General features: G+C 41.3%; 1 protein-coding gene across 2 annotated transcripts in view; it reads left to right on the top strand.

Annotated features, from left to right (window-relative positions):
* gpc5a (glypican 5a) overlaps positions 1-25203 on the top strand; it is a 97368-nt gene that overhangs the window by 29939 nt on the left and 42226 nt on the right. For both annotated transcript variants that reach the window (XM_053615043.1, XM_053615042.1), the window contains exon 7: positions 13019-13139. In XM_053615043.1, the coding sequence (XP_053471018.1) occupies positions 13019-13139 (121 nt within the window). The remainder of the gene's footprint in view (positions 1-13018; positions 13140-25203) is intronic.

Below are 25203 nucleotides of genomic sequence, written 5' to 3'. Positions count from 1 at the left end.
CATATAGACACACACATGTAGAGATAGAGAGATGGATGGATGGATGAAAGGATTATTGATGCTGTATGGAGAACTGCAGTCCATAGTTGAAAAAGTGCAGATACAGTAAGTGTAATTTATTCTTCTTTTTTTTTTTTAAAAAAAAATAAAAGGTGTGTGTTCAGTATGTTGCTCCTCCATGTGCACCACATTCTAAAGTGTTCTGCTCGTCTGTTCTGTCCCCACGAGGATGTTTAATTAGAGCCGTCCTGGTCCGAGTCCAGTGTGAGGAACTGCTGCTCAGCTTCATTATCTCTGGGACGAGCTAGCCAGCGGAAAATTACAGCCGGTTTTAATGTATGCACTCTGAATGCTAATCGTCTCACTTCACCTAGGCGTAGTGCACATGAAAACCTCAAGGAACACACTGATAATAATAAAAACAGACAATATAGAAAAAACATTAGTTTAACAAAAAAACAAAAAGATAAAGAGAACCATCTGGAAAGGCTACGTCTCAAACTGCATGCCACTACCCTAAATAGTGTTTTGACACTGTAACCCAGGCTAGCCAGCGGAAAATTACATCTGGTTTTAACGGACATGTTCTGAATGCTAATCGTCTCACTTCACCTGGGTTAAGCAAGTTCATAAAGCGCACTGGGGCAAGAAAGAGTTATAAGTCCCCCTCATCAGCAAATTACACCTTCTGGTCCCAGCAGATGTTCCCTAAAAAGTAAGTGAGGTGGAAGTATACTTTATTTTAGTGCCACTACTTTCAGCTTTCAGTGCAAGTTTGCAGTGCCATTTTATCCAAAGATGGGTTAAGAGTGGTGTCGCATTAAAAAAATAAATAAATAAAAGTCGTCTCCTCAAGTGGCTTTTATTGTCATTCCAGGAGAGTCTGCATAAAGTGCAGGTACACGAGAGTGAGATGAGTGCAGGACAATAATTACACAGGCCTACAGAACAGTGTTGTGTGGGAAAACTATTTTCATAATAAATATATTTTGCAGCAGCAAAAAGAGTCTTATAAATAGTAAAGTGTGGGTGTGCAGTGATGTTATTAGAGTCATACTGGGTTAAGGGTTTGATTAGCCCAAGTGAGCGTTAGGAGGTGTGTTGAGTATTCTGAGTGCCTCAGCAAAACTGTTGCAGAGTCTAGTGGTGGAGGCGTGGTCCTATAAGCTGTCTCCAGTAAGGGTTGTGCACTTTTGATGGGTCGTATCCATTTTAAGGGTTGTGTCCCCTATATGGCTCGTATCCTCTATAAGAGTTGTCTCCCTGATAAGGCTTGCATCCCCTGTAAGGGTCATATCCCCTATAAGTGTTGTCTCTACTATAGGGGTCATATCCTCTTTAGGAGTTTCTCTACTGTGAGAGTCATATCCCCTATAAGAGTTGTCTCTACTATAAGTGCTGCATGACCTGTAAAAGTCGCTCCCCTATAAAGGTTGTATCCCCTTAAAGGGTCATATCCTCTACAGTATAATAGTTGTCTCCCCCCATAAGGTGTGTATCCCCATTAAGGGTTGTATTGCCTATAAGGGTTGCAAGACCTATAAAAGTTGTCTCCCCTGTAAGGGTTGTTTCCTCTAGTTAAGGATTTTAGCCCTTTTAAGGGTTGTACCCTCTATAAGGATTGTATCCCCTTTAAGGGCTGTATCCTCTATAAGGATTGTATCCCCTTTAAGGGTTGTACCCTCTATAAGGATTATATCCTCTATAAGGATTGTTGCCCCTTTAAGGATTATATCCTCTATAAGGATTGTATCCCCTTTAAGGGTTGTACCCTCTATAAGGATTGTATCCCCTTTAAGGGTTGTATCCTCTATAAGGATTGTATCCCCTTTAAGGGTTGTACCCTCCATAAGGATTATATCCCCTTTAAGGATTATATCCTCTATAAGGATTGTATCCCCTTTAAGGGTTGTACCCTCCATAAGGATTGTATCCCCTTTAAGGATTGTACCCTCTATAAGGATTATATCCCCTTTAAGGGTTGTATCCTCTATAAGGGTTTTATTGCCTATAGGTTTTCAAGCCCTATAAGTTGTCTCCCCTATAAAGATTTGTATCCCCTTTAAGGGTTGTATTACCTATAATGGCTGTATTGTGTACAAGTGTTGTGTATGAGGGGTGTCTTAAAAGGCTTGTATGCACTCTGTAGGAGTCGTGTCCCCTATGACGTGTTGGTATCCCCTGTACGTTATATGCCTTCAAATGGGCTGTGCACTCTGTAAAGTTTGTGACCCCTTTAGGATTTGTGTCCCTTGTGCCACTTAGCATCCTCTATCAACTTTCCATTTTCTCGACAATATTATTGTCCTTTGTGGTCCAATGATCAAGTAACTTGGGTTTGATCCTGGTTCTGTCTGAATGTTGTCCAGTTTATTTCTAGTCGGCTTGTTTCCAGTGTAGCAGTGTAGTTAACTAGCTGACACTATTGAGATTAGCAAGAAGATGAGCGACCAGCTGTTATTCCTGTGGATCGTTAGATTAGAAAAACAACACTGCTACTGAAATGTGGGCATAAAATAATAATGAATACTTTAAGCACCTGATTGCTCAGGGCTCATTGTACATGGCTGGCTAGAATTTTTTTTAAATCTTAGCCATTAAAGTATTTTCACTGTTAACAGGCTAAGTCTGTTTTCTGAGACTACTCAAGGGTTAACATTGTGCCCTAGCTAGCAAACTAGGTTTTTGTCCCAGCAACAGTCCCTGTTTTTCTTCAGAAATTTCTTGACCAGTCTTGCGAGATTAGTTAAGGAAAGAAATAAGACCTGACTTTGGCAGACTTCATGTTTTTGTGGGTGCACTGGGCATTTCATTTGTTTGATCCTTGACCTGTGCAAGGAGAAATATATAGTTTTTACGTTTGTTTTTTTTTTTTTTCCTTTTTTGGTGGTGTCTCTCTGTTGCTTTGCTGAGTCTGTCAGGTTGGAGGAGTTGCTTTACCATCTTGTTATTCTCTAAAGGTCACACGGCAGGCTTTCGGGGAAGATCATGTAGTGATCTGATAAAAACATGAAGAGGGTGGAGAAGTGTTTGGACTCACTCGGCGGTGCGTGTGTGTTTGATCTGCTTGCGATCTGAAACTCGGATATTGAAGTGCAGCTACAGGGACTTTCTGGGGTTGAACCTCTTGGAACAATAAACACTGTGAACTGGAGCTTTAAAACCCAGGCTTGAAGGTGTAGAGGTGGTGTGAGCGTAACTGACCTAACATTATGATAATCGTCATATTCGTAACAAAACAATCCAGAGACACACAAGCCTGCCATTTGGTTGAAAAACATCATTTAAACGAAGCACGGAGTTTAAATGAAATCCAAGTGAAGTGTTTATCGTACAGAGACTCCATTCACATGTGGTTCTGTAGAGGATTTTAGCAAGAGCTGTGCTGGCTTTTTATAAACTTTATACCGTTTAAACAGTTTCAGATTGACAGGCAACGTTCGACAATTTGAATTCCAACTGACCAGTGATGATGTCATCATGGGCTTTACAGCAGCCGAACAATCAGCAGCTTCGATTCAACTCGCAATCATTAATCACACTTTTACTTTTTGCGTTCATCCATTTCTCTCCTTCCACCCTCCTTGTTCGTTCTGGCATTCCTTCATGCTTTTTCCCTGTCTTGTCATCGTTCTTTCTCTCTTTCTTACACAGCTCCCTACATTTCTCTTTCTTCGTGTTGAACATTCAAACTAAATTCTTTCTTTCTCCTCTGTCTTATTGAATTCCTTCTTTTAATCCTTTCTCCTTTCTCTGAGGCAGTTCTTTCTTTTTCTTTCTTTTTTCTCTTTCGTCCTTTCAGAAATTGCAACTAAAAGCTGTAAGATAAAATGCGTTACATTCTCCCATGCCCCTGAATGGGTCGTGTCTCTCGATTCTTTAATTAAAAAAATAATAATAATAAAAAATTCTGCTGTTGAAATTTTCAAATAATTCTACTGGTGTATTGTGCCTCTGCTTTTCCCTGGGCTCAGCCCTGAATGTCTTCATATCCTGTAATTGCACCTGGTTTGAACCCCAGCTACACCTCTGCCTCACTTCTGTTACGAGGTATAAGTCGTTATCGGGCAGCGTTGAGTCATTTGCATGAATTTGAATAAATGTGGAGGCGGCGGGAATCCAATCCAATGCATAACGGAGTAGTGTGTGGTGAAAAACACGGTCAGTGTGTCCATGATGACGAGGAGGGTGAGTCGTTATCTTCTACTCAGGAGTGCTGATTTCATCACGTTTCCATGGTAACGGCAGGTTGCTGGCTTTGTGATGCTGGTGTTTATGTGGCCTATATAGTGAATAGGATGTGTGGTTTGGGACGTGTCCACAGTGATGGGGCAGTGAGCTGTAAAATTGAGTTGGATTGGGTATTAGTGTGGGTGAGACATCTGACCAGGACACGAGGTATCGGCTGACGTGCCAGCTCACTCATGAGGAAATGTTTATCATCCTGTGCTAATGACGGGTTTCCCCTTTTAGCAGAGCTTCATGTGCAGCATCCCAAACCAAAACACCCTATTCCAGGGGTGTCTGAAGTCCGGCCCCTGGGCCACAGTTTCTTTCTTAAAATGTATGATAGGTGGCCCTAAGGCCAAAACGTTGCAATTTTTCCTTTCACCTGATGGTAGCAACAGACTGTGTTAATACCCTGGCCTTAAATTGCATGAACCACCCACCTTATTCACTATATAGTCCACATAAACACCATCATCAGTCCACTGTGGACGTGTCCCAAACCACACACCCTATTCACTATACAGTCCACATAAACATTGTCATCAGTCCACTGTGGGCGTGTCCCAAACTCTACACACCTTACTCACCATGTAGTCCACATAAACACAATCTATATGGATGAAATGGAAAAACAATATGTATCCACACAGCTGGCTCGATTGAACTGCCTGTATGCATGTATACAACACTGTGACAATGTGACGGAAGGATCCATTTCATATTGGGGATGGGATGTGTGGGGGGGGGGTACAGACAGATCTTCGGGCCTTCTGAGAGCTGCAATTTAAAATTCATTCCCAGCAGCTGAAGCTCGACTGCCTGCTGTTCTCTCAGTGTAACACGTGTTCTCTCTTCACATCTGGAACTTTGCGCCTGCTACGCCTTATTTATGCCTTGCTGCGCTACTACGGGCACCCCTGGCTGCTGGAGCAGATGTCACACACCATTATTTTTCAAAAAGAACCATTCAGCAAAAAATAAAAATATCCGCACCACAATGTCCCTCTTACTCTGGGCAGACAGGACATGTTTGGAGTCTAAAGTATGGTCTGTTAATTTGTGCACTAACTTGCCAAACGTTAGCTAGCTTGCTAACAAACCTATTGATTTTAACTGATTTTAGTAATTGATTTTAATCACATGATGCCAAAAAGCTAACCGTTATCCAGCTTTCTAAAGAGCTTTGCTAATTGCTTAATGTCTGATAGATAGCTGCTGCTGGATAAGGGAAAGTTAGCTAGTTATTTAGCTGGATAGCTTAGCTAACGTCGCAGTAGTTTTATCTAAAGTCAGCGAGCTTGCTAGCAAACCTGCTGTTTTTTTGAGTAGTAAGGAAGCTACTGCTGGGAAGGTAGCTAAGCAAGCTAGTTAGCTGGCCCATTTTCATTACAGTGCAGGGTTAAAATATTTTAAGTATATTTTAAATTCAGGCTGAAAAAAAATGTTATCAGATTTGTGATTGGCTGATTAGATTCAACTCAAGCCATGCCCCTTGCTTACCCAGGAAGGCGTTTCAATCAGCAAAACCAGGACTTGTGTATACACTTTCATTTATATTTGTAAAATATGAAACGAGCCCTAATCCTTACAAACAAAAGGGGTGCGATGCATTATGTGTATTTTGTACTTACAAAATTAGTGTACAGTATATAATTTGGCTAACATGCTACATGCCAACTAGCATCATTATCAGCCTCAGTCTTTTGCGAGCTCATGGTGAGTCATAACGTTAACTGTATTCTATGGTAATGTTAGCTAGCTGCTTGAGTAGCCTCTGTCGGCTTAGACAGCAATTATTGCTACGTTCAAACTCATCAGGTTTACTTTGTGTAAGAATTTCCTGCATGGACGGCCCATGTTGTGGTGTAAAAAAGACAAAACAGTTTTAGTCAGATATTGATATTTCGCTATGGCAGAAAACTATACAGGTTGGTTAGCGATCGATGCTAAGTGTATGTTTTGGCCATGTTTTTTTTTTTCAGTAATTTACCAACACGTCTGAGGTAAATGTGGAAGTTCTAGATGATTCTGTCTCGTTTCCATTGTCACGCTATCTTCACACTATCTGTATTAATGACTCGTTAGCTAGTTAAACGGTTAACGCGTGTTAGAAAATTACCCTGATATAGAGAGAATTTTTAAAAAATGAAACCCGCTTCACTCTCAGCACGGGCAGGAAACGAAACCGAGGCGGAAACCTATTCCAATTTCCTCCAGTAGGGTCTCGAGGGAGTCGTGTTAACTGCCGCGCTTCTCCTGCGCACCGCTGTGCTACGGCCGCCGTATATTAAAGGTATATTTCTGACTGCGTAGGGAATTGTGGGAAATTGCCTGATGGATCGACAGCGATATAGAGATTTGTGCTGCAGAGGAGCGCTGTCTGAGTGATGCATCCCTATCTCTGTGTGTGTGTGTGTGTGTTGGGCTTTTATTATTATTTATTATTTATGAGGGTCTGCTCAGTCTCTGACCACAGTTATGAGAGAATTGCACTTTTGGACGACATAAATCGCTCTAAAACGCCGCTTGTGTCTCGTACCCCGCCTGCCTTCCTGTTCTGGAGGATAATTTACGACCTGCCATGATGCAGACCCTGTAATCTGTTAGCATACTGTACAGAAATGATCAACAAATATGTAATATTTATATCAGCCTTACTGTGGTGTTATGGAAAAAAGTTTTTCTTTTTTTTTTTTTTTTTAAAACCCCATGATTTAACTTCTTCTCATTTCTCGTTTTATGGTAAATATAATAACGAGAGGCACATTGAAATTACCATACGAAGGTCAAGGTGTAGCTAGCTCTTAGCATTTAGAGATGTAGCTAAACACAACATGCTATTTAGCTAAAGATGAATAGCTTCTAAGACTGCATTTCCTGTTTATACTAAACATAGAAGCTAGCCACTCTGACCCAACACGCTAATGACTGGCGAACATGAATAACACCATTAACTTGGTGGACACCAAAATAATTTTTATCCAAAGGAAGATTTAAACGGAATAAAATCAATGCTTGGTTAGCACCCGAAAAGAGCTAACCAAGCGCTACAAAATGCTAGCAAGCTAACGACCTAAAAGTTAAAGGTAACATTATTATAGATTATTATTATTAGTATCGTACTATAATTAAACTTGCTAGCTACCTAGCTTTTTTTGAACAACTAGCTAACACACCAGCACACACACGCTTTGATCAATGTTTCATGAGAGGGAGGCTGTTATCGATCAAGACACACACAGGTCAGTGGAGCCCGGCTTCTTCTGGTCCCTCCTGTAGTGTGCACTACCTAGCAGTGTTCTCTCCCATTGTCTCTAGCTGTCTTGCGTGTAGGAGTGTAAATTACCTTTATCAGGTTTAGCGGGAGGCTAGCAGTGTCGGTGCACGCTGTGACTGATTCATGGCTCTCTGTCATGTCATGCTCGTGTTCACACACACACACTGTTGCAGGTGTGTGGCAAGTGTGTGTGTCACGAGTGAGTCATGTGGTGTTCTAATTTATTAACAACAAGAAAGAAAGAAAAGGATGCATACTATTGGCTAATGGTGTTCGCTAGCAAGCTTAGTGTTTAGCAGGCATTAGCTAAGACAAGAAAGAAAAGAATAAATACCATTGGATAATGGCATTAGCTACCTGGCTTAGCATCTATCAGGCTTTATCTACGACTAGAAAGAAAGAAAGGATGCATACTATTGGCTAATGGTGTTAGCTAGCTGGTTTAACGTTTAGCAGGCTTTAGCTACCTCATGAATAAAAGAAAGAAAAGGATACATACTGTTGGCTAATTGTGTTAGCTAGCAGGCTTAGCATTTAGCAATCTTTAGCAGTGACGAAAGAAAGAAAGAAAAGGATGCATACTATTGGCTAATGGTGTTAGCTACCTGGCTTACTGTTTAGCAGGCTTTAGCTACGACAAGAAAGAAAAAAATAAATACTATTGGCTGGTTAGCTACCTGGGTGAGTGTTTATCAAGCATTAGCTGTGACGTGAATAAAAGAAAGAAAAGGATGCATACTATTGGTTAATTGTGTTAGCTAGCAGGCTTAGCATTTAGCAGGCTTTAGCTATGACAAGAAATAAATAAGGCAAGAAAAGGATACATACTACCTGGTTAATGGTGTTGGCTAACTGGCTTAGCATTTAGTGAGCTTTAGCTATGAAGAAAGAAAAAGATACATTGTGTTGGCTAATCATGTTCGCTACCTGGTTTATTGTTTAGCACGCTTTAGCTAAGAGAAGAAAGAGAAAGAAATGGAGACGTACTACTTGGCTAACGGTGTTGGCTTGCAGGCTGTTTAACATGAGTGTGCGACATGTAGCTCTATGACTTGTTTCCGCAGTAATGCTAATTGAAATAGGCTACGTAGATCAGCGACATTCCACAGCAGCCTTAGCAAGCACGCTAGCACTAAATAGCTGTAATACTGGCATTCCTTGTTTAATTATACTCCTCTTTTTTTATACAGTTCGCTCTGACTCATTTCATTTCTCTGCCCCTGGCAGGCAGCGTGAGCTGGGAGTTTATTCTGGGTTTGTCCTCCAGCCTCTCTGAACTTTCTGCCCGTCTTTGTCTCCTGTGCTTTGTTTACCTGGTGGTGTTAATCCCGGATTTAGCCGTCTGCTGCCGAGCATTTGTCGGTGCTAAAGCTCTTGGCTTTGTTCAAACAGAACGCGGGGAGTCTGAGCCAAGGTCTCTCTCGCTGATAATCCTCCGTCCTGCGCGCCTCAGAGTGACCTCGTAATCACATTATACCTCCTCCTGAAAATCTAGCAAACACGCACACCACACACCACTGACGTGGAGGAGTCACGCAGCCTGATGCTAATTCTGTGTGCGTTGGCGTCTCGCACTTTTTCCTTCCGCCGTTCTTTTGGAGGGGCATCCATGTTCCTTTCCGCTTCTGCCCCAGAAACCGCGCTCGGTATATTATTAGCATTGTTCACGCAAGACGCCATTTTCTATTTTTGCTCTAGTATTTTCTGTTACAGCTTTTTAAGTTTGTGAATATTCAGGAAAAGGAACGTGACCAAAAAAAAAAAAAAAAACACGCAACTGTTAGCCTAAAATAGGGCATCATGCTAGGTACATGCTAGCTGTGGCTGTGTGGATAGCTAGCTACATGTTTAGCCACTTTATTCCCCTAATTCTCTGTTCTGTATACATAATGTGTTCAGTATATATACACACATTTATGTAAAACGTTATATAAGTGTGTGTGTGTGTGTGTGTCACACTCGTGTCTTCCTGAGCGCTACAATGAGACAGCACCATCTGGTACAGCTCTCATCTGTATCAGGTTTATTTTTACCTCAGAAGTGGTGGCTCTGTTAACCCCGCCCCCCCAACACACATACACTCTGGTGACAGAGCCTTCTGTACATTACTGTTATTAAAGAAATAAATGTATTCTAAATGTTCAACTGAACAAGGAAGCAAGAGAAAGGTAGAAAAGAGAAAGAAAGAAGGGAGGGAAAGAGAAAGAAGATGGTGGGAAGGAAGGAAAACGGAAGGAATGAGGAAAGAGAAAGGAGGACAGGAAATATGGGAAATGAAAGATATGGAGAAATGATTGCATGTAGGAAGAAACATGGATGAAGTAAATAAATGAACGAGTAGAGGCTTGGTTTAGGGAGCAGATCCTCGCTATGTAGGCAGCCTCCTCCTGAGTGGAGCACTATTTTAAGGTGTGCACTATAATGTGTGTGTGTGTATTGAATATTGTGTTATCTCTCATAACTGAATAATCACAGAGTCGTGTTTATGTTTGGAATTCCTGTAGCTTGTAGCATCCACGCACACTTTCTCTTTCATGGCATTGTACCTTTCACACACACACACGCACTGTAGGTAGGAGAACTGATCGTGTATGAAGAAGCAACTTTACCCGTGTGTGTGTGGGTGGGTTTGGGTGTGTGTGTGTGTGAAGTTGCTGATGTCTAGGGAGTTTGTTTACTTCTTGTCATTCCCTTCCAAGGTCAGTGAGTGAGGGAACAAGGGTATAAGATCTGTTCACCCGGAAAGATTCAGGACGCTGCACGTCTTCTCCCACCCGTCAGACCTGTCTTTCTATCCCTGTCTGTTTGTTTGTCTGCCTCTCTCTCTCTCTCTCTCTCTTTCGCTCTCTCTCTCTCTCCCCCTTTCTGTCTGTCTCTTGCAGCCTGTTCAAGACCCTACTATCTGTCTCTCCCTCTCTGCATGTCTCTCTATCCGTCTGTCTTTCCCTGTCTGTCTGTCACTCTGTCTGTTTGTCCATCTAGCTCTCTCTTTCTTTCCCTGTCTGTTTGTCTCTCTTTCTGTCTGTCTCTCTCTCTCTCTATCTGTCTCTCTTTCTCTCCCTGTCTTTGTTTCTCTGTCTCTGTCTCACTTTCTCTCCATCTGTCTGTCTGTCTCTCTAGCTGTCTGTCTGTCTCTTCCAGTCTCTCCTGGTCTGTCTCTCTCTTCCAATCTGTCCAAGACTCTCCTGTATTTGTCTCTCTCTCACTATCTGTCTCTTTTAGTCTCTCTCTCTCTCATGCTTTCGGCTTTGTGTCTCTGTTTTGTCCCAGTCCAACACCCTTATCTTTCTATCTGCCTTTTTCTCTCACTTTGTCTCTTTCTCTTGTTCTCTCCCACAGTTCATCTTCCCTCTCTCTGTTTATCCACCACTCCTTCTCTCTGGATATCTGTCATTCTCTACATTTTTTTTCCTCCTTCTTTCCATCTCATACCATGTCTGCCGCTCTGCATCCGCCGCTTTACCTCAGTCTCTGCTTCTCATTTGTTTTCCTGTTTTTTTTTTCTTTCCTCGATCTTTCTTGCTCTGTGATTTCTCCGTCTTGTCCATCTGTCTCTTTCTTCCTCCATCACTTTCTTTCTTTCTGTCTGGCAGTTTTCTCTCGGTGTATCCTCATCCTTCTCTCTGTTGTTTTTTCTGTTGGCGTGTCTCTCTCTCTTACTGTCTGTCTTGCCCTCAACCCACCTCCCCCCCCCCACCCCCCCACATGGTCCCTCCGGTATAATCCCTGTGTCTAGCCTCAGAGCTCTGCTGTTTTATTGAATAGTCTTTTTATCCGTTCACTCGTTTATCTGCAGGCTTTTTCTCTTTGTTCAGCTGCTCCGCTTCATGTAATGTCCCCGAAGGACACCGATTTTCTCTGTCTCTCCTTGTCTCTCTCTCTCTGAAGAAGCTGTACTGGTGTAACTGTATTAGGAAGTCAGAAATAAAACGGACATACTGCATGTAGGTGTGATGATTTATCAGTGTGATGATTTACCATGATAATCAGAAACACAGATATCATTAGCCTCATGCTACTAAAACTCATTTCATTTATATACCGTCACTACTTAGGGAGCAACCTGGAGGGAGAGTTAATTAAGTGCCCTTTATTGCATTATGGAAAATTGCCTTAAGATATTGCTCTTTAAGGAATAAAGGCTAAATAGTTTTTCTCTCTCACATGAACAAACACACACACACACACACACTTAATTTTTATGATTTGCAAATCAAACTTTTTGTAAATGCGTAACTTTCAGTGATAGCCCCGCCCACCCAGCTGTCTGCAGCTGTGATCTGCAACATGACTGTTACCGTAAATCTCAATTCATAATCGCAATGCTAACATTATAGAGGTAAATACTTATTCATTTTTGACATGTATGTTGTAAAGACCTACAGTAAATTGTGATTGGAAATTGCGGCATAAACGTAAAAAAAAACTAATTTTCTTCGCGATCGCCACATAAAATCTAAAGATTTCAATCGCGGCCCGTAATCGCAAAATAAAAAAAGTTGTTCATTTTGATCCGTTATCGAAAAATACAAAAATGTAAGTCATCGAGTTTCGATTCGTAATTGCGTCATCTGTGTAAAGACGTAAATCGTGTTTTGTAATCGCAGCGTGAACGTCGTAAACCGGTAATTGATTCGTAGTCGCGGCGTAAACGTAAAGACGTCAAGTGTGAGTCGTAATCTGTGAGAACATCGTAAAGAAGTCAGTTGTAATCGCAACGTAAAGACGATTAGAGTAAATTGTAACTCTGATTCGTAATCGCAACGTTGTAAATTGTAAACACTGAATAGACATGAATTGGGAATCGAAATCTCAACATGAACGTAAACCAACAATTGTGATTTTGTAATCGCAACATGAAGACATGAATTGTGATTTGTAATCACAACCTAAACGTAAACCAGTAATTGTGTTTAATAATTGCAACATGATGCAAATTCTGATTCGTAATCGCAACATCAACACTGTAAAATGTCAGTTGTGATTCTTAATAAACAGAAAAAACGTTAATTATGATGCATACTTGCAATGTGAACTTTGAAAAAAAAAATTTAGTTGTGATTGTAATCGTAACATAAACACTGTAAAACTTTAACTGTGTCACGTAATCGTGACAAACGTAAAGATTGTGATTTGTAAAGATGTCGATTCTGATTCGTAAACACAATATGAACTTTGTAAAGACGTAAATCGTGGTTATTGTGACAGAATTACGTGAAGGCATTAAATGATATTAGTGAACATAAATAGAATCTATAACTTAGAATTCATAGCTGCAAGGGAGAGGATTTATTATTCTGGTTATTAGTTTTAGTAGTAAATTTGCTGAGTTTGATAAGTTTGCATACTTATGTTACATCACATCGTTATATATGACGGTGTCAAGTATAACATGGCGTTATTATGGAAGTGTTATGATTGCGACTGTAACAGCAGACTGTATTATAGTTGTGTGAAGGGTTTCGTTTCTATATTAGGGGCTGTATGTCTAAAATGTCACTCTTTCTGCAGTTACACAAAGCGAGTCGTGGGCAGTGGGATACGAGCCCAGACACACAACCCAGAAGTTCGGGTGAAGGAGGCTGATCCGGTCATCAACAAGCTGATCGACAAGCTGAAGCATGTCAACCAGGTACCAACCAATCAGATGATCAGGAACCTCGATTGAGCGAATCAGTCATCTATGATGTGATTATTATTATTATTATTATTATCGGGTTATTAATAAACCTGAGCGACTCAATCAGGTGATCCAAGCAATGCAGGGACTCAGATATGGACTGATCAATATGGCCAAGAAACCTAATCCGATACAAACAGATCAGTATAGCTGTTTAAATCAGTCAGGTACGGACCAATCAGGTGATCTGGTCAAACGAGTGGCTGACATCACTTGCTATAAATAACGTATCGTATTATATTATATACGTGGCATACGAAACGTTTATAGCTAGCTCGCTGATAAAACGAGCTGGACCACTAGCACACCCTTGGACTTGTAATGATTCTTCTAGTCAGAAATTAGCGTGTGTAATTTGTCTTTAGCGCAGAACAGCCAACAAGGATGTGTGTGATCGATGGATACATATTTACCAGTCCATCTCCAGTGTTTGTGTTCAGCTTCTGGCTAAATCAATGCTGGTTTAGCCCCATTGTCTCATTGTGGTGTTTGTGCTGAGGTGGCTGTGTGTAGTGCGTTTATCCAGAGGATGTGATGACGCTAATGCTGATTCAGGGATCATTATGGTCGATTTTAGCTACACACACACTGTATTTCAGATGAGGCTGTGCTTTCATTGTATCCATGGCAAACCATTTCAGCCTTTATTCCTTACAATCATTTGTGCTGTCAATCCTTTACAGTTATTTACTCTTTAACCTGGCAAGTGACTTGATTTTTTTTTTTTTTTGAAAATTTATCTCCATAATCTGTCAGCTAAATCACTAACCTGGACGTTAAATCTGTAATCTCTTGATGTTATTTGCTAATCCTGTAATCTGGCATCTGACTTCATAATCTGGGAGTTTGGTAATTCTGGGAGTTCGCCCCATTATTTTGGAGGTCATTTGCAAAACTGGGAGGTGACCCCATAATCTGGGAGATTACTTTGTAATCTGGGAGATGATTTGCTAATCTGTGGGTTGACCCCATAATCTTGGACATAACGCATTAACTTTGGAAATATAAGCAGTAACGCCATAGTAAAGGATGCTCATTTCATAATCTGGGAACTCCATAATAATCTGGGAACACTGTAATCTGGAAATTCACTTCACCAACTAGGAAATAATTTTAGGAAGTCATTTGAAAACCAGGGAACTAACTCCATAGTCTGTGAGATAACTCTGTAAATCCTTAATTTGGGAGCTAATTTATTCAATCTTTGAGGTAACTTGATAATCTAGGATCTTATTCGGTAATCTGTGAGCTATTTTTTTTATTTTTTTTTTTTTAGATGTGCGATGTAGTTTATTAATCTAGGAGATTTGCTCTGTAACCTAGTTAACGTCATAATCAGGGAACATTTAAACTAGGGTGTAATTTGCTCATCTGGAAGCTAGCTCTGTAATTGTTACACTAACTCCATAATCTATGAGATTAACACCATAATATAGCAGATCATTTCTCAGGTAATCTATTGATCTGGGAGGAAAATCTGGAACGACATAATCTGGGGTTTAACTCGTCACTCTGGGAGGTCACTTGTCACTTGGGGTGCTAACTCTGTAATCTGCGCGTTAATTTTATAATCTGGTAGGTAATGCGCTAATCTGGAAGATAGCTCCAAGATATTTCAACTCTGTAATCTGTGACATGGTTTATTAATATATAAGGTAATTTTCTAATCTGAGAGCCTACTGTAATCTGTGGGTGTTTTTTTTTTTTTTTTTTGGTTGAGGCTTCCTTGCCAGAAACCTACTTGCTGATTTTCAACTAGTTATATTTTGACAATGCACACGGTGCTATAGATATCTTAATATAGATCTAACATAATAAGCGTGTGGTTGATGTCATAATCCGCACCAAGAGTCCGAGCTCAGGTGAACGTAGTGGCGCATGCTAATGGTTTGTCATTTGTATGCAAATTAAGAAAGAGATGATCGCTCAATCTCATTTGCATAAACTGCTATTGATTCGAATACAGATCTCTCTCTCTTGCGCGCGCGCACACACACACACACACTTGTGTGTCTGAGATAAAGTCTGACCCGCAACAGAAACCAAAAGATTATTATAATTTAGAAGTCTGTCCTTTATACCGACCTTCTAGTGTACTACTTAGTGAACTCTTCAAAGTGCTAGTATGTGATTTGAGACGCAGCCCTGGACTTGGTAGTTGAACACGAGAGGAAATCAGGATTTCTCCAGTGAAACTGTGCTCCATTTCTCACTGTGAATTATTTACCACTCTTTGGCATGCGGCTCGTCTCCCTTCTGAATCAGTGATGCGTTTCTCCTCTGAATCAGTGATGTGTTTCTCCTCTGAATCAGTGATGTGTTTCCTGTCTGAGGTCAACAGCGTTAACGTCCGTGTGTGTGTGTGTGTGTGTTTTCACTGTCACTCTCCACACAAACAAAACGCCTGTGGGAATAAGCGAGGGGTTTAAAAGTGCACCATGGCCTACGCCCTCCTCTACGAAGGTGGCTAATTATCCAGGCTCATTAGCAAAGCGACCTCACTGACCTTCAGGAAGTGCCCGGGGTCAGAGTTCACCATAAAGCCTTCACTTAGTCATCCAGACAATTAAAAAATACCGAGAAGAATATCTCGCATTCTGTCTGGGGCACCGCTAACCAAAGCTCCTCACCTGTCGTACTAATGAGGGGTCGTGCAGGAGGACGAGACGGAGAGATGAAAAGAGAAAGATGGGAAGAAAAAAGGGGAGATGGAGAAAGACAAACAGAGAAGAAGAGAGGATGCGTAAGGATAAGAAAAAGAGAGTCAGACAGAGGGAGACTGAAAAGAAGTGTGTCAGTATGACCTTTAACTCGGTAGACCAAACGCACAGAGAGGACAAGTAGTGTGTGTGTGTGTGTGTGTGTGTGTGTAAATAAGGAGGCGATAGCTGTGCTCCACCGGTCACTATCTCAAGACTTCCCGTTAAACATCAGTGACACACAACCTTATTCAAAGGTCAGACTCATCCCATTCATCATATCCTGCACTTCCCTAGTGCACTAGCTCCTTTACATGCAGTAGGGCGTTCACTCGGGGAAAGTCAGGGAGATGTAGTGCAGCTGTATTGATAACTCGGGATAAAGTGTGGAACGGCGCACACCAAAAATTTTTTTTTTTTTTTTTTTTTTTTTTTTTTTTTGCACTCAGCAGTCACAGCCTGCTTTCTGTGATTCATTTCTTTCTTTCTTTCTTTTTTTCTTTTTTCTTTTCTTTCTTTCGGAGTCATTAATTTCTTTTTCTGATTCATTTCTTTTTCTTTTCTGATTCATTTCTTTCTTTCTTTTCTTTCTTTCTGATTCAATTCTTTCTCCTTTTTTTCTTTCTGATGAATTTATTTCTGATTCATTTCTTTTTCTTTCTTTCTTTTCTTTCTTATTCATTTTTCTTGTTTCCTCTTTTTCTTTTTTTCTTCTCTGATTCATTTTTATCTTTTGTTTTCTTTCTTTTCTTTCTTTCTGATTAATTTCTTTCTTTTCGCTTTCTTCTTTTCTTTCTTTCTGATGCATTTCCTCCATTTTTGATTCATTTCGTCCTTTCTATCTTTCTTTCTGATTAATTTCTTTCTTTCCTTCCTTCGTTCTTTCTGATTCATTTTTCTTGCTTTCCTTTTTTTTTTCTTTGATTCAATTCTTCCTTTTTCTGATCCATTTCTTTCTTTGTTTCCTTCCTTTTTTTTTTTTTTTTTTAAAAATCCTTCTTTCATTTTCAGCTCCTCACAGCATTTCCAGGAAGTAAACTATCCAGTTTATCAGCAGTAAATTCATCTGTCACTCTGCGTTTTGCAGTTACTCTGGATATGAATTGATTTTTCTCCTGGGGAAAACGAATGAACTGTCTTATTTATTTCTTTTTCCGCTTGCTGGAAAGGGCAGCACAGAAAATCATCTGTGAAATGAAAACAGTGTCTGTAAAGGCAGCTGCACGTTATTCACACCAGTTACATCATCACAGCTGAACTGGATTAAATTAGAACTTCAGCGCATTATCGTATTATAGCGGATCAATATTTACTCTTGGTGCTATTTCGTTCCCGGTTGGAGCTGATTGGCTGGACTGTTTGCGCAATATCACGAGATTGACACACACTCTGACGCCAACTCTCGTTAACAACCAGCAGTTTGTTTTCACGGTTCAAGTCTTTGATGCTAATTGAATTAAACATGCTTGTTTTTTATTTGTCTTCTGTTTAATTAATATGATAAACAAGAGTCAAAATTAATTATACACGAACACAACACTTACACAATGTTCAACAATGTAGCTAAGAATCTTTTCTAAGGTCGGGATTGGTTCCTCAGCATCTGATTGGTCCATTTCAGCTGAGGCTCCACCCACTTACTCGCCTAGCCTTCATTAGTTCACCCCGAATGTTTGATTTATGTCAGCTGAAGAGGAAGACGTTACCTAATATTGGCTGAATCGAAAAGAAGACTAATTAATTTACTTTAGCATTTGGAAGAAAGCCTTAAAATGGACGCAGTTCTCACAAAATACTAACTAGTCATAAACTCTAATTTGGGACAGTGTCTTAAGAAAAACAACCTTGTAGTCCTAAACGGGGGGGTTGTACTTGTCATAGGGTTCTTCAGAGAACCATTAAGAGTTGACTATGCAATAAGAACACGATGTGTACTGTTTGGGATAGTGCCTTAATCGAGCTTAGTTTGTGATGCCATCGTCAAGGTGAAAAGTTGATAATGGTTACGTGACTAGAACACTAGTCTGGCACAGTGCCTTAAAGTACATTATGTTCTAGCAAGAACACTATAGCTAGGATGCATAGATTCTAATTTGGGACAGAGCCATATCTAGCACCTTGGACAGACTCTTAAAATAGCCGACGTACTTGTAAGAACATTAGCCAGGGATGAACCACTAGGGTTCGGGATGGAGCCTTAGAGGAGTCAGTGTTCTAGTAAGCAAGAATGCTGACTAGTAACGAATTCCAGCATTTAAGACGGAGCCGTAAAAATGACTCCGTTAAATAAGTTTCTCCTCCTCCGCGTCGTCTTGCTAATCAACACGAAGAAAAGGAGTTTGTTAGTGGAGTTTGAAAAAGTTGGTGCACAGTTAATTTTTTCAGTATTTTACAGTGTTCACAAACACACACACATTTGGATTTAGCGCATAATACCGAATGAGGCATTAGCTCATCTACCCAGTGCTAATCATTTCTCGCACAAATTTAACTAAAAAAAAAAGATGACATTAATTTGATAAACGAGGCTGTCGGGGAAGAGCAGCATCTGCCTGAGCGTACACTGAAACACACACACACACACACACACACACACACACACACAGTGTAATAAACATCTCATTTATAACTGGTGATAAATTGGGGCAGTAAATTTGAACGCTGAGGTAAATAAACATTCTGATGCGCAAACACGCAATCGTGACATTTTCAAATCGGTGTTGACACTTTAACCAGAATATTTAAAACACACACACGCACGCATGCTAATATTTTCGCTAGCAATCTTATTAGCATGCACTTTACATTGAATGTAAAAAAAAAAAAAAAAAAGTGAGTATTAAAAGCAAACATGGTTTGGGAGTGCTTACTGATCCTTCCTGTGGTCTATTTAGATGCTAATTAGCGTTTACTATACGAGATTAGCACAATACGTCAGATAACTAGTGACACGCAGACGTGACCTCGAGCTACGAGCTTGTATTCCAGCGCTTTAAAATGGCCGACGTCCTAGTGAGAACGTTTATTGGACCGAGATGTAAAGTAAGAACATCGAGTCGGGATGGGACCGTAGAGTTGGAGACAGAATGCTAAAATGGCTAGCGTTCTAGTAACAACTCTATATAGTTATCCGTTTGGGACGGAACCGCATCCGCAAAATTTGAGACGGAGCCATAAAATGCTGACTGACGCTCCGTAGGAACGCTAACTATTGATAGACTCTAAGAACCCTTTGTGAATTGTGACGGCGGCGTAGATTTGATAGAACGTCTAAGACCAGATGAGATTTAAAGTGCACTTAGTAGTGCACTCAGCGGTGGTGTGTTAATTAGTGAATGCTTCGTTAAGCTTCGGGCTAAACGAGGCGCATGTTAATGAGGCTTATCAGCGTCACACAGCTGCTCTTCTAAAACCGTTTATATCAATCTGTTTTTAATGGCTAATTGCTGACCGTGCGTGTGTGTGGTGTTTTAAAATTTTAATTCTCTCAGTCTAATCAGGAAGTGACACACATCACCTTTGACCCCCCCACCCCGACCTCATACTAGAAGGTTTCTAGCTCGATTTAACTTCAGTCATGTCGACTCGGTGCCAGATCAGTGTTGAAAGCGCAGTTGAACTCCTGAGGAGATTCGCTACATCCCATGAAATCTGGAAGCAGGAAGCCCTGCGCTAAACCTTGTTAAACTTCCCTCTCTCTGTAGTGCGCACCCCGCTTAGCCGCCCCCAGGCCTCTCTTCAGATTTCCAGAACCCAAACAGAGCTCTGTAAATCCCCTGCCACCGAATCGCCTCATGCTGAGGGAACTCCGTAGGGAGCCTTCTTAGAGTTCACTAGCGACTGTTCAAAACGTTGAAGCTAGACGTCAATGCTGGAATTATAGTCATGAAAACAACTGCAGTAAACAGTTTAAAACACAAACTAGCATTCAAATTTAGAGTCTGACCTCAAATTAGCATCGTAGTAAACAGACTAAAACAAGCACTGATAAAGAGAATAAACAACAAACTAGCGTTCGAGTAAACAGGCTGGTCCGCAAACTAGCGTTCGAGTAAACAGGCTGGTCCGCAAACTAGCGTTCGGGTAAACAGGCTGGTCCGCAAACTAGCGTTCGGGTAAACAGGCTGGTCCGCAAACTAGCGTTCGGGTAAACAGGCTGGTCCGCAAACTAGCGTTCGGGTAAACAGGCTGGTCCGCAAACTAGCGTTCGGGTAAACAGGCTGGTCCGCAAACTAGCGTTCGGGTAAACAGGCTGGTCCGCAAACTAGCGTTCGGGTAAACAGGCTGGTCCGCAAACTAGCGTTCGGGTAAACAGGCTGGTCCGCAAACTAGCGTTCGGGTAAACAGGCTGGTCCGCAAACTAGCGTTCGGGTAAACAGGCTGGTCCGCAAACTAGCGTTCGGGTAAACAGGCTGGTCCGCAAACTAGCGTTCGGGTAAACAGGCTGGTCGGCAAACTCGCGCTCGGGTAAACAGGCTAGTCGGCAAACTCGCGGTCGGGTAAACAGGCTAGTCGGCAAACTCGCGGTCGAGTAAACAGGCTAATCGGCAAACTAGCGTTAGGCTGAACCACTGCTGTGTAGTAAACACGTTAACTCGGAGACAGGGCCTGTTGCAATGCATTTTGGTCCGGAATCTCCATAAAAGCACGTATAACACCGCCCCCCCCCCCCCCCCCCCCCCCCCGCAAGTTAATGGGGTTATTGATCATACTGACACTGGCATTTCTCTAACACACACACACACACACACACACACACACACACAAAGAAAACGCCATCTGAACCTGAACGCATTTAGATTACTTCATTCCAGCCTGGACACACACTTCCATCAGAATATAATCCACACACACACTCGCTCGCTCTCTCTTCCATCAGAATATAGCATCTTCACACACTTCCTCCTCCGTGATAACGTATCTTATAGAATATTCTGAACGCATACGCTTGATATTCGTTCCGCTTTTAGCGTCTCTACTATTATTCAGTGTTCATCAATGAAGCAGGAACACACACACAAACAGTTGTTATATAATCACATGACATTTTATCTGATGGTGCGTTCAAATGGAATGGTTTTCTAAATGTGCAAGTCCAACACGTTCTCCATTCCAGTGGGGTAACGTCATGAGGTCACTGTTGCTAGGCAGCGAGCCAACATGGACGTCAGAAAACACTTAACTCTCAATTGACTGGAAATGAAAGGGTCGACCATAGGTTGTGACCTTACCTCGACGAATGGTATGAAAGGAGCATGGAAGGGAAGGAATACAGAGCTCAGGGATAAAATGGACGATGTAAAGGCAACAGTGGAAACAAGGCTGAATTATCCAGAACGTCAATGTTTACCTGAGATGTGCTGCTAATGAAACACTGCTTTGTTGTCTGACTGCTGAACAATCTGTTTAGGTATCATCACGGCTCTAGTCTGTACCATTTATACCATTTCATTTTTAAAATAATTATTTATTTATATGACTTCTAACGGCTGTTGGCTGGAGATGAAATTCAAATTCACGCCGAGTAACGAACAGATCACTGCACCTGCATCATCATTATGAGCTTAATGAAGCTGTGGTTTATATACAGTGGCGGCGCTAATAATGCTGTCAAGCCTCACAATAAATCCATTTTCCCGCCGCAACACAAAGCCGCCGTTAGATAACGCACCGCTCTTCTGCTCGGCTTGTCATCGCAGCGTGTGGAATGTTGTCCGCCTGAGTGTTGGGGTGAATGTTGAAGACGAGCCGGTGAAGACAGACCGGGATTAGACGGATCAGGGCCCTGGGTTTCCTCCGGACGTTCATGACTTCGGATGTGCGTGATTAAAAACACGACCCGGTCGTCAGCAGAGCTCGAAAATGGCACGTTTGCTTTCCTCCAAACACGCAATCCATGAGAAATAGAACAAGATGTGACCTGACTGTAGAGACATGCTGCTACATGCCACGGCTCCTAGCAGGTATCTGACTGGTAGGCCGAGAGAGAGATGGACAGACAGACCAAAAAACAGATGGATGGATGAATCAGTAGATAGACGGACAGAAGAACGGAGAGATGCATATCCCTAGCTTGCAATAACTGCATCAAGATGGCGACTCACCGACATCACCAAACTGTTACATTCTTCTTTTGTGATGCTTTTCCAGGCGTCCTTCAGTTGTTGTTTGTTTCAGGGAGTTTCTCCCTCCAGTTTCCTCTTCAGGAGGTGAAATGCTGCTCAACTGGATTAAAGACTGGTGATTGACTTGGCCAGTCTAAAACCTTACCCCTCCCCATGAAGAAGTCCCCTGTTGAGTTGGCAGTGTGCTTTGGATCATTGTCTTGCTGCAGTTCTTCCCAATTAGATTGGATGCACTTCTCTGTAAATTGGCAGACAGAATGCTTCTGTAGGCTTCTGAATTAATTCTGCTGCTGAGTTCCATCATCAATAAAGATTAGTGAGAATGTTCCAGAAGCAGCCATGCAAGCCCAAACCATGACACTACCTCCACCATGTTTCACAGATGAGCTTGTATGTTCTGGATCATGAGCAGATCTTTTCTTTCTCCACACTTTGGCTTTTCCATCACTTTGGTAGAGGTTCCTCTTGGTTCCAGAACTTTTGTTGCTCGTCTCTGTATTTCTTTGCGAATTCTGATCTGGCTTTCAAATTCTTACTGCTCATGAGTGGTTTGCATCTTGTTTTATGGCCTGTATATTTCTGTTTTTGAAGTCTTCTTCGAACAGTGAATTGAGGTACCTTCACCCTGCCCTGTGGAGGTTGTTGGTGATGTAAATGACTGTTGTTTTTGGGTATTTCTTCACAGCTCTCACAATGTTTCTGTCGTCAGCTGTTGTTGTTTTCCATGGTCGACCCATTCGGTGTCTGTTGCTCAGTACATCAGTGGTTTCTTTCTTTTTCAGGACATTCCAAATTGTTGTATTGGCTATTCACACTGTTTGTGCAATGCCTCCGATTGATTTTTCCCCATTACCCCAGCTTCAAAATGGCTTGCTTTTCTCCCATCGACAGCTCTCTGATCTTCATGTTGGTTTATCCTTTTTAACAACAAATGCAGTGTTCACAGGTGAAACTGAAGACTAAAACCAAGAGTAAATGTTCAGCACTATTTGTTGTTTTAAAAAAAAAAATCAGTCTAACAGGACACACCTGGGCAACAAGAAACACCGGTCAATCATGTGTTCCAATATTTTTGCTCACCTACAAAAATGGGTGTTCCGATACAAAAGGTGCTATGTTCTGTGTCTTTTAACGCATCTACATATAAATACCATGAAGTAAAAGCTGGAATTCTGAACTCTCATAGGGGACGATAGACAGACAGACAGATAGCTAGCTAGCTAGATGGAGAGATAGATAGATAGATAGTGAATGAATAAAATAATTGTTAGATAAGTCAGCAGTGCTCTTTCTGCGACGCTAAAACCTATAGCCGAACACGAAAGCTAAGCTGACAGTAATAGCGTGTCCATTTCCTCTGAACATCAGGTGTTCCATTTCCCAGCGTTTTGTATATTAGCGTTTAGCTTATGTTGCGTTCTTTATGTCTCTGTTTTGAAAACCGAGTCAGAAATGGCACTAATAAAAAAAACTGCTAATGGAGCGACATGCTCGGCTTAGCGTGTTTGTGTTTCAACGGCTTTCCGAACAGCTTGGTGCTGCAGGGTCACAGGACCGCTCACCCGTGTTCCACTCTCGTTCTGAAAGTCTGAGCAAACACAAATTCCAGATCGCTAATCTTACTGAGGTACATTACAGAGCGCTAGCATTAATGATACAGCATTCAGCAGGGGGGGGGGATGGCTCCTTCAGTCTTCAGCGTTAGCATAAAGCACAAAGGCAATGCGGGGCCTTTATCACTCCTCTCTCTTCACCCTAGAAATAAACGACAGCATGAACGAAGGATAATCAGTGCTATCGCTCTTTAGCATCGCCACGCTGTGTTAGTGCCAGAGAGGAGAGCAGTCAGATTTCCAGGAGCAGAAAAAAAGGGTTTGAAAGAGCAAGACAGGGCTTTTTGTTTAATCCCTGATCGATGGCTTCACACTGTCGCCTTTTAATCTCTGCTTCTCTCTCCTCAATTATCTTGCCGTCTCTCTCTTTTTCTTTGCTACAAGCTGATAACATTCAACAATGGTGTACTCGAGAAGTCGTCTGGAACAGAGCGCTAGCAGTCGCGTGCGCGTTCAGCCTCCCTGTCAGGTTATTTATAGAGCGCTAATGTCATAGCTGGAAAGATATTTATGTTGTCCATTTTTCCATTTTCTATCTTTTTTTCAGTCAGGCTTTAGCTTAGTGTTACTTATATGCTGATTGCTAATTAGCTCGTTATCCAGCGAGGTATTTATTTCTTTATTTATACTGTAGATAGTTTCTAAACACAACAGTTTTGTTTCCTGCTCATTAGCCATTTAGCCAGCAGAAGATTATTCAACTAGATAAATAGTCTTGTGAAGATACCTTGCTAATTATCTAACAGGTTATTTATCTATTTATCCGAGGCACGTCGGGGGCAGTGGTGGCTTGGCGGTTAAGGCTTTGGGTTACTGATCAGAAGGTCGGGGGTTCAAGCCCCAGCATTGCCAAGCTGCCACTGTTGGGCCCTTGAGCAAGGCCCTTAACCCTCTGTGCTCCAGGGGGTGCCGTATCATGGCTGACCCTGCACTCTGACCTCAACTTCCTGACATGCTGGGGTATGCAAAGAAAAGAATTTCACTGGGTTGTAATGTATATGTGACCAAAAAAATACTCATTATGCTATCTCTTCATTCACACTCTAGCTATTTTTATTATTATTATTATTATTATTATTGTATACTAACTCCTATTAGCCCCTTAGCTAAAAGTTTGTGTGGTTATTGTAAATCAGCTGGCTAAAATAGCTTAAAGCTGTGCTGTTCTTTAATCAGGATTTACCTGAATGTGTATTATGTGCTAGCTCATGAGCTAATTAGCTTTTTAATTATTATTATTATTTTTTTTTTTCTTTTAGCTTTGCTAATTCCTGAACGACCCTTTATATATAACATACCTCATTTCTAAGGTTGTTTTCTGACTATTAGCTTGCAGGCTAATTCTATTTATTCTTTATTTACACTGAACCTAGCTTCTATACATGGTTAATGTTGTCATAAGCTAAGTGCTAATTATCCGGTTGGCTAACAGACTGTTATCTAGGCACTAAATAAACATGTTAACATAATTAACAGGCGTTTGTGAATTATGTTTTATGTAGCGTGCTAGTTATTAGTACTGTATGTCAATCACTGATAAGCCTTTAAGCTAGCAATTTATGGCTACTGAATTGGTGCA

This window comes from Ictalurus furcatus, chromosome 26 (assembly GCF_023375685.1).
Source record: "Ictalurus furcatus strain D&B chromosome 26, Billie_1.0, whole genome shotgun sequence".
In the NCBI taxonomy this organism is placed as follows: Eukaryota; Metazoa; Chordata; class Actinopteri; order Siluriformes; family Ictaluridae; genus Ictalurus; species Ictalurus furcatus.
The sequence above is the reverse complement of the archived record's forward strand: the minus strand, read 5'-3'. Positions and strand labels throughout refer to the sequence as shown.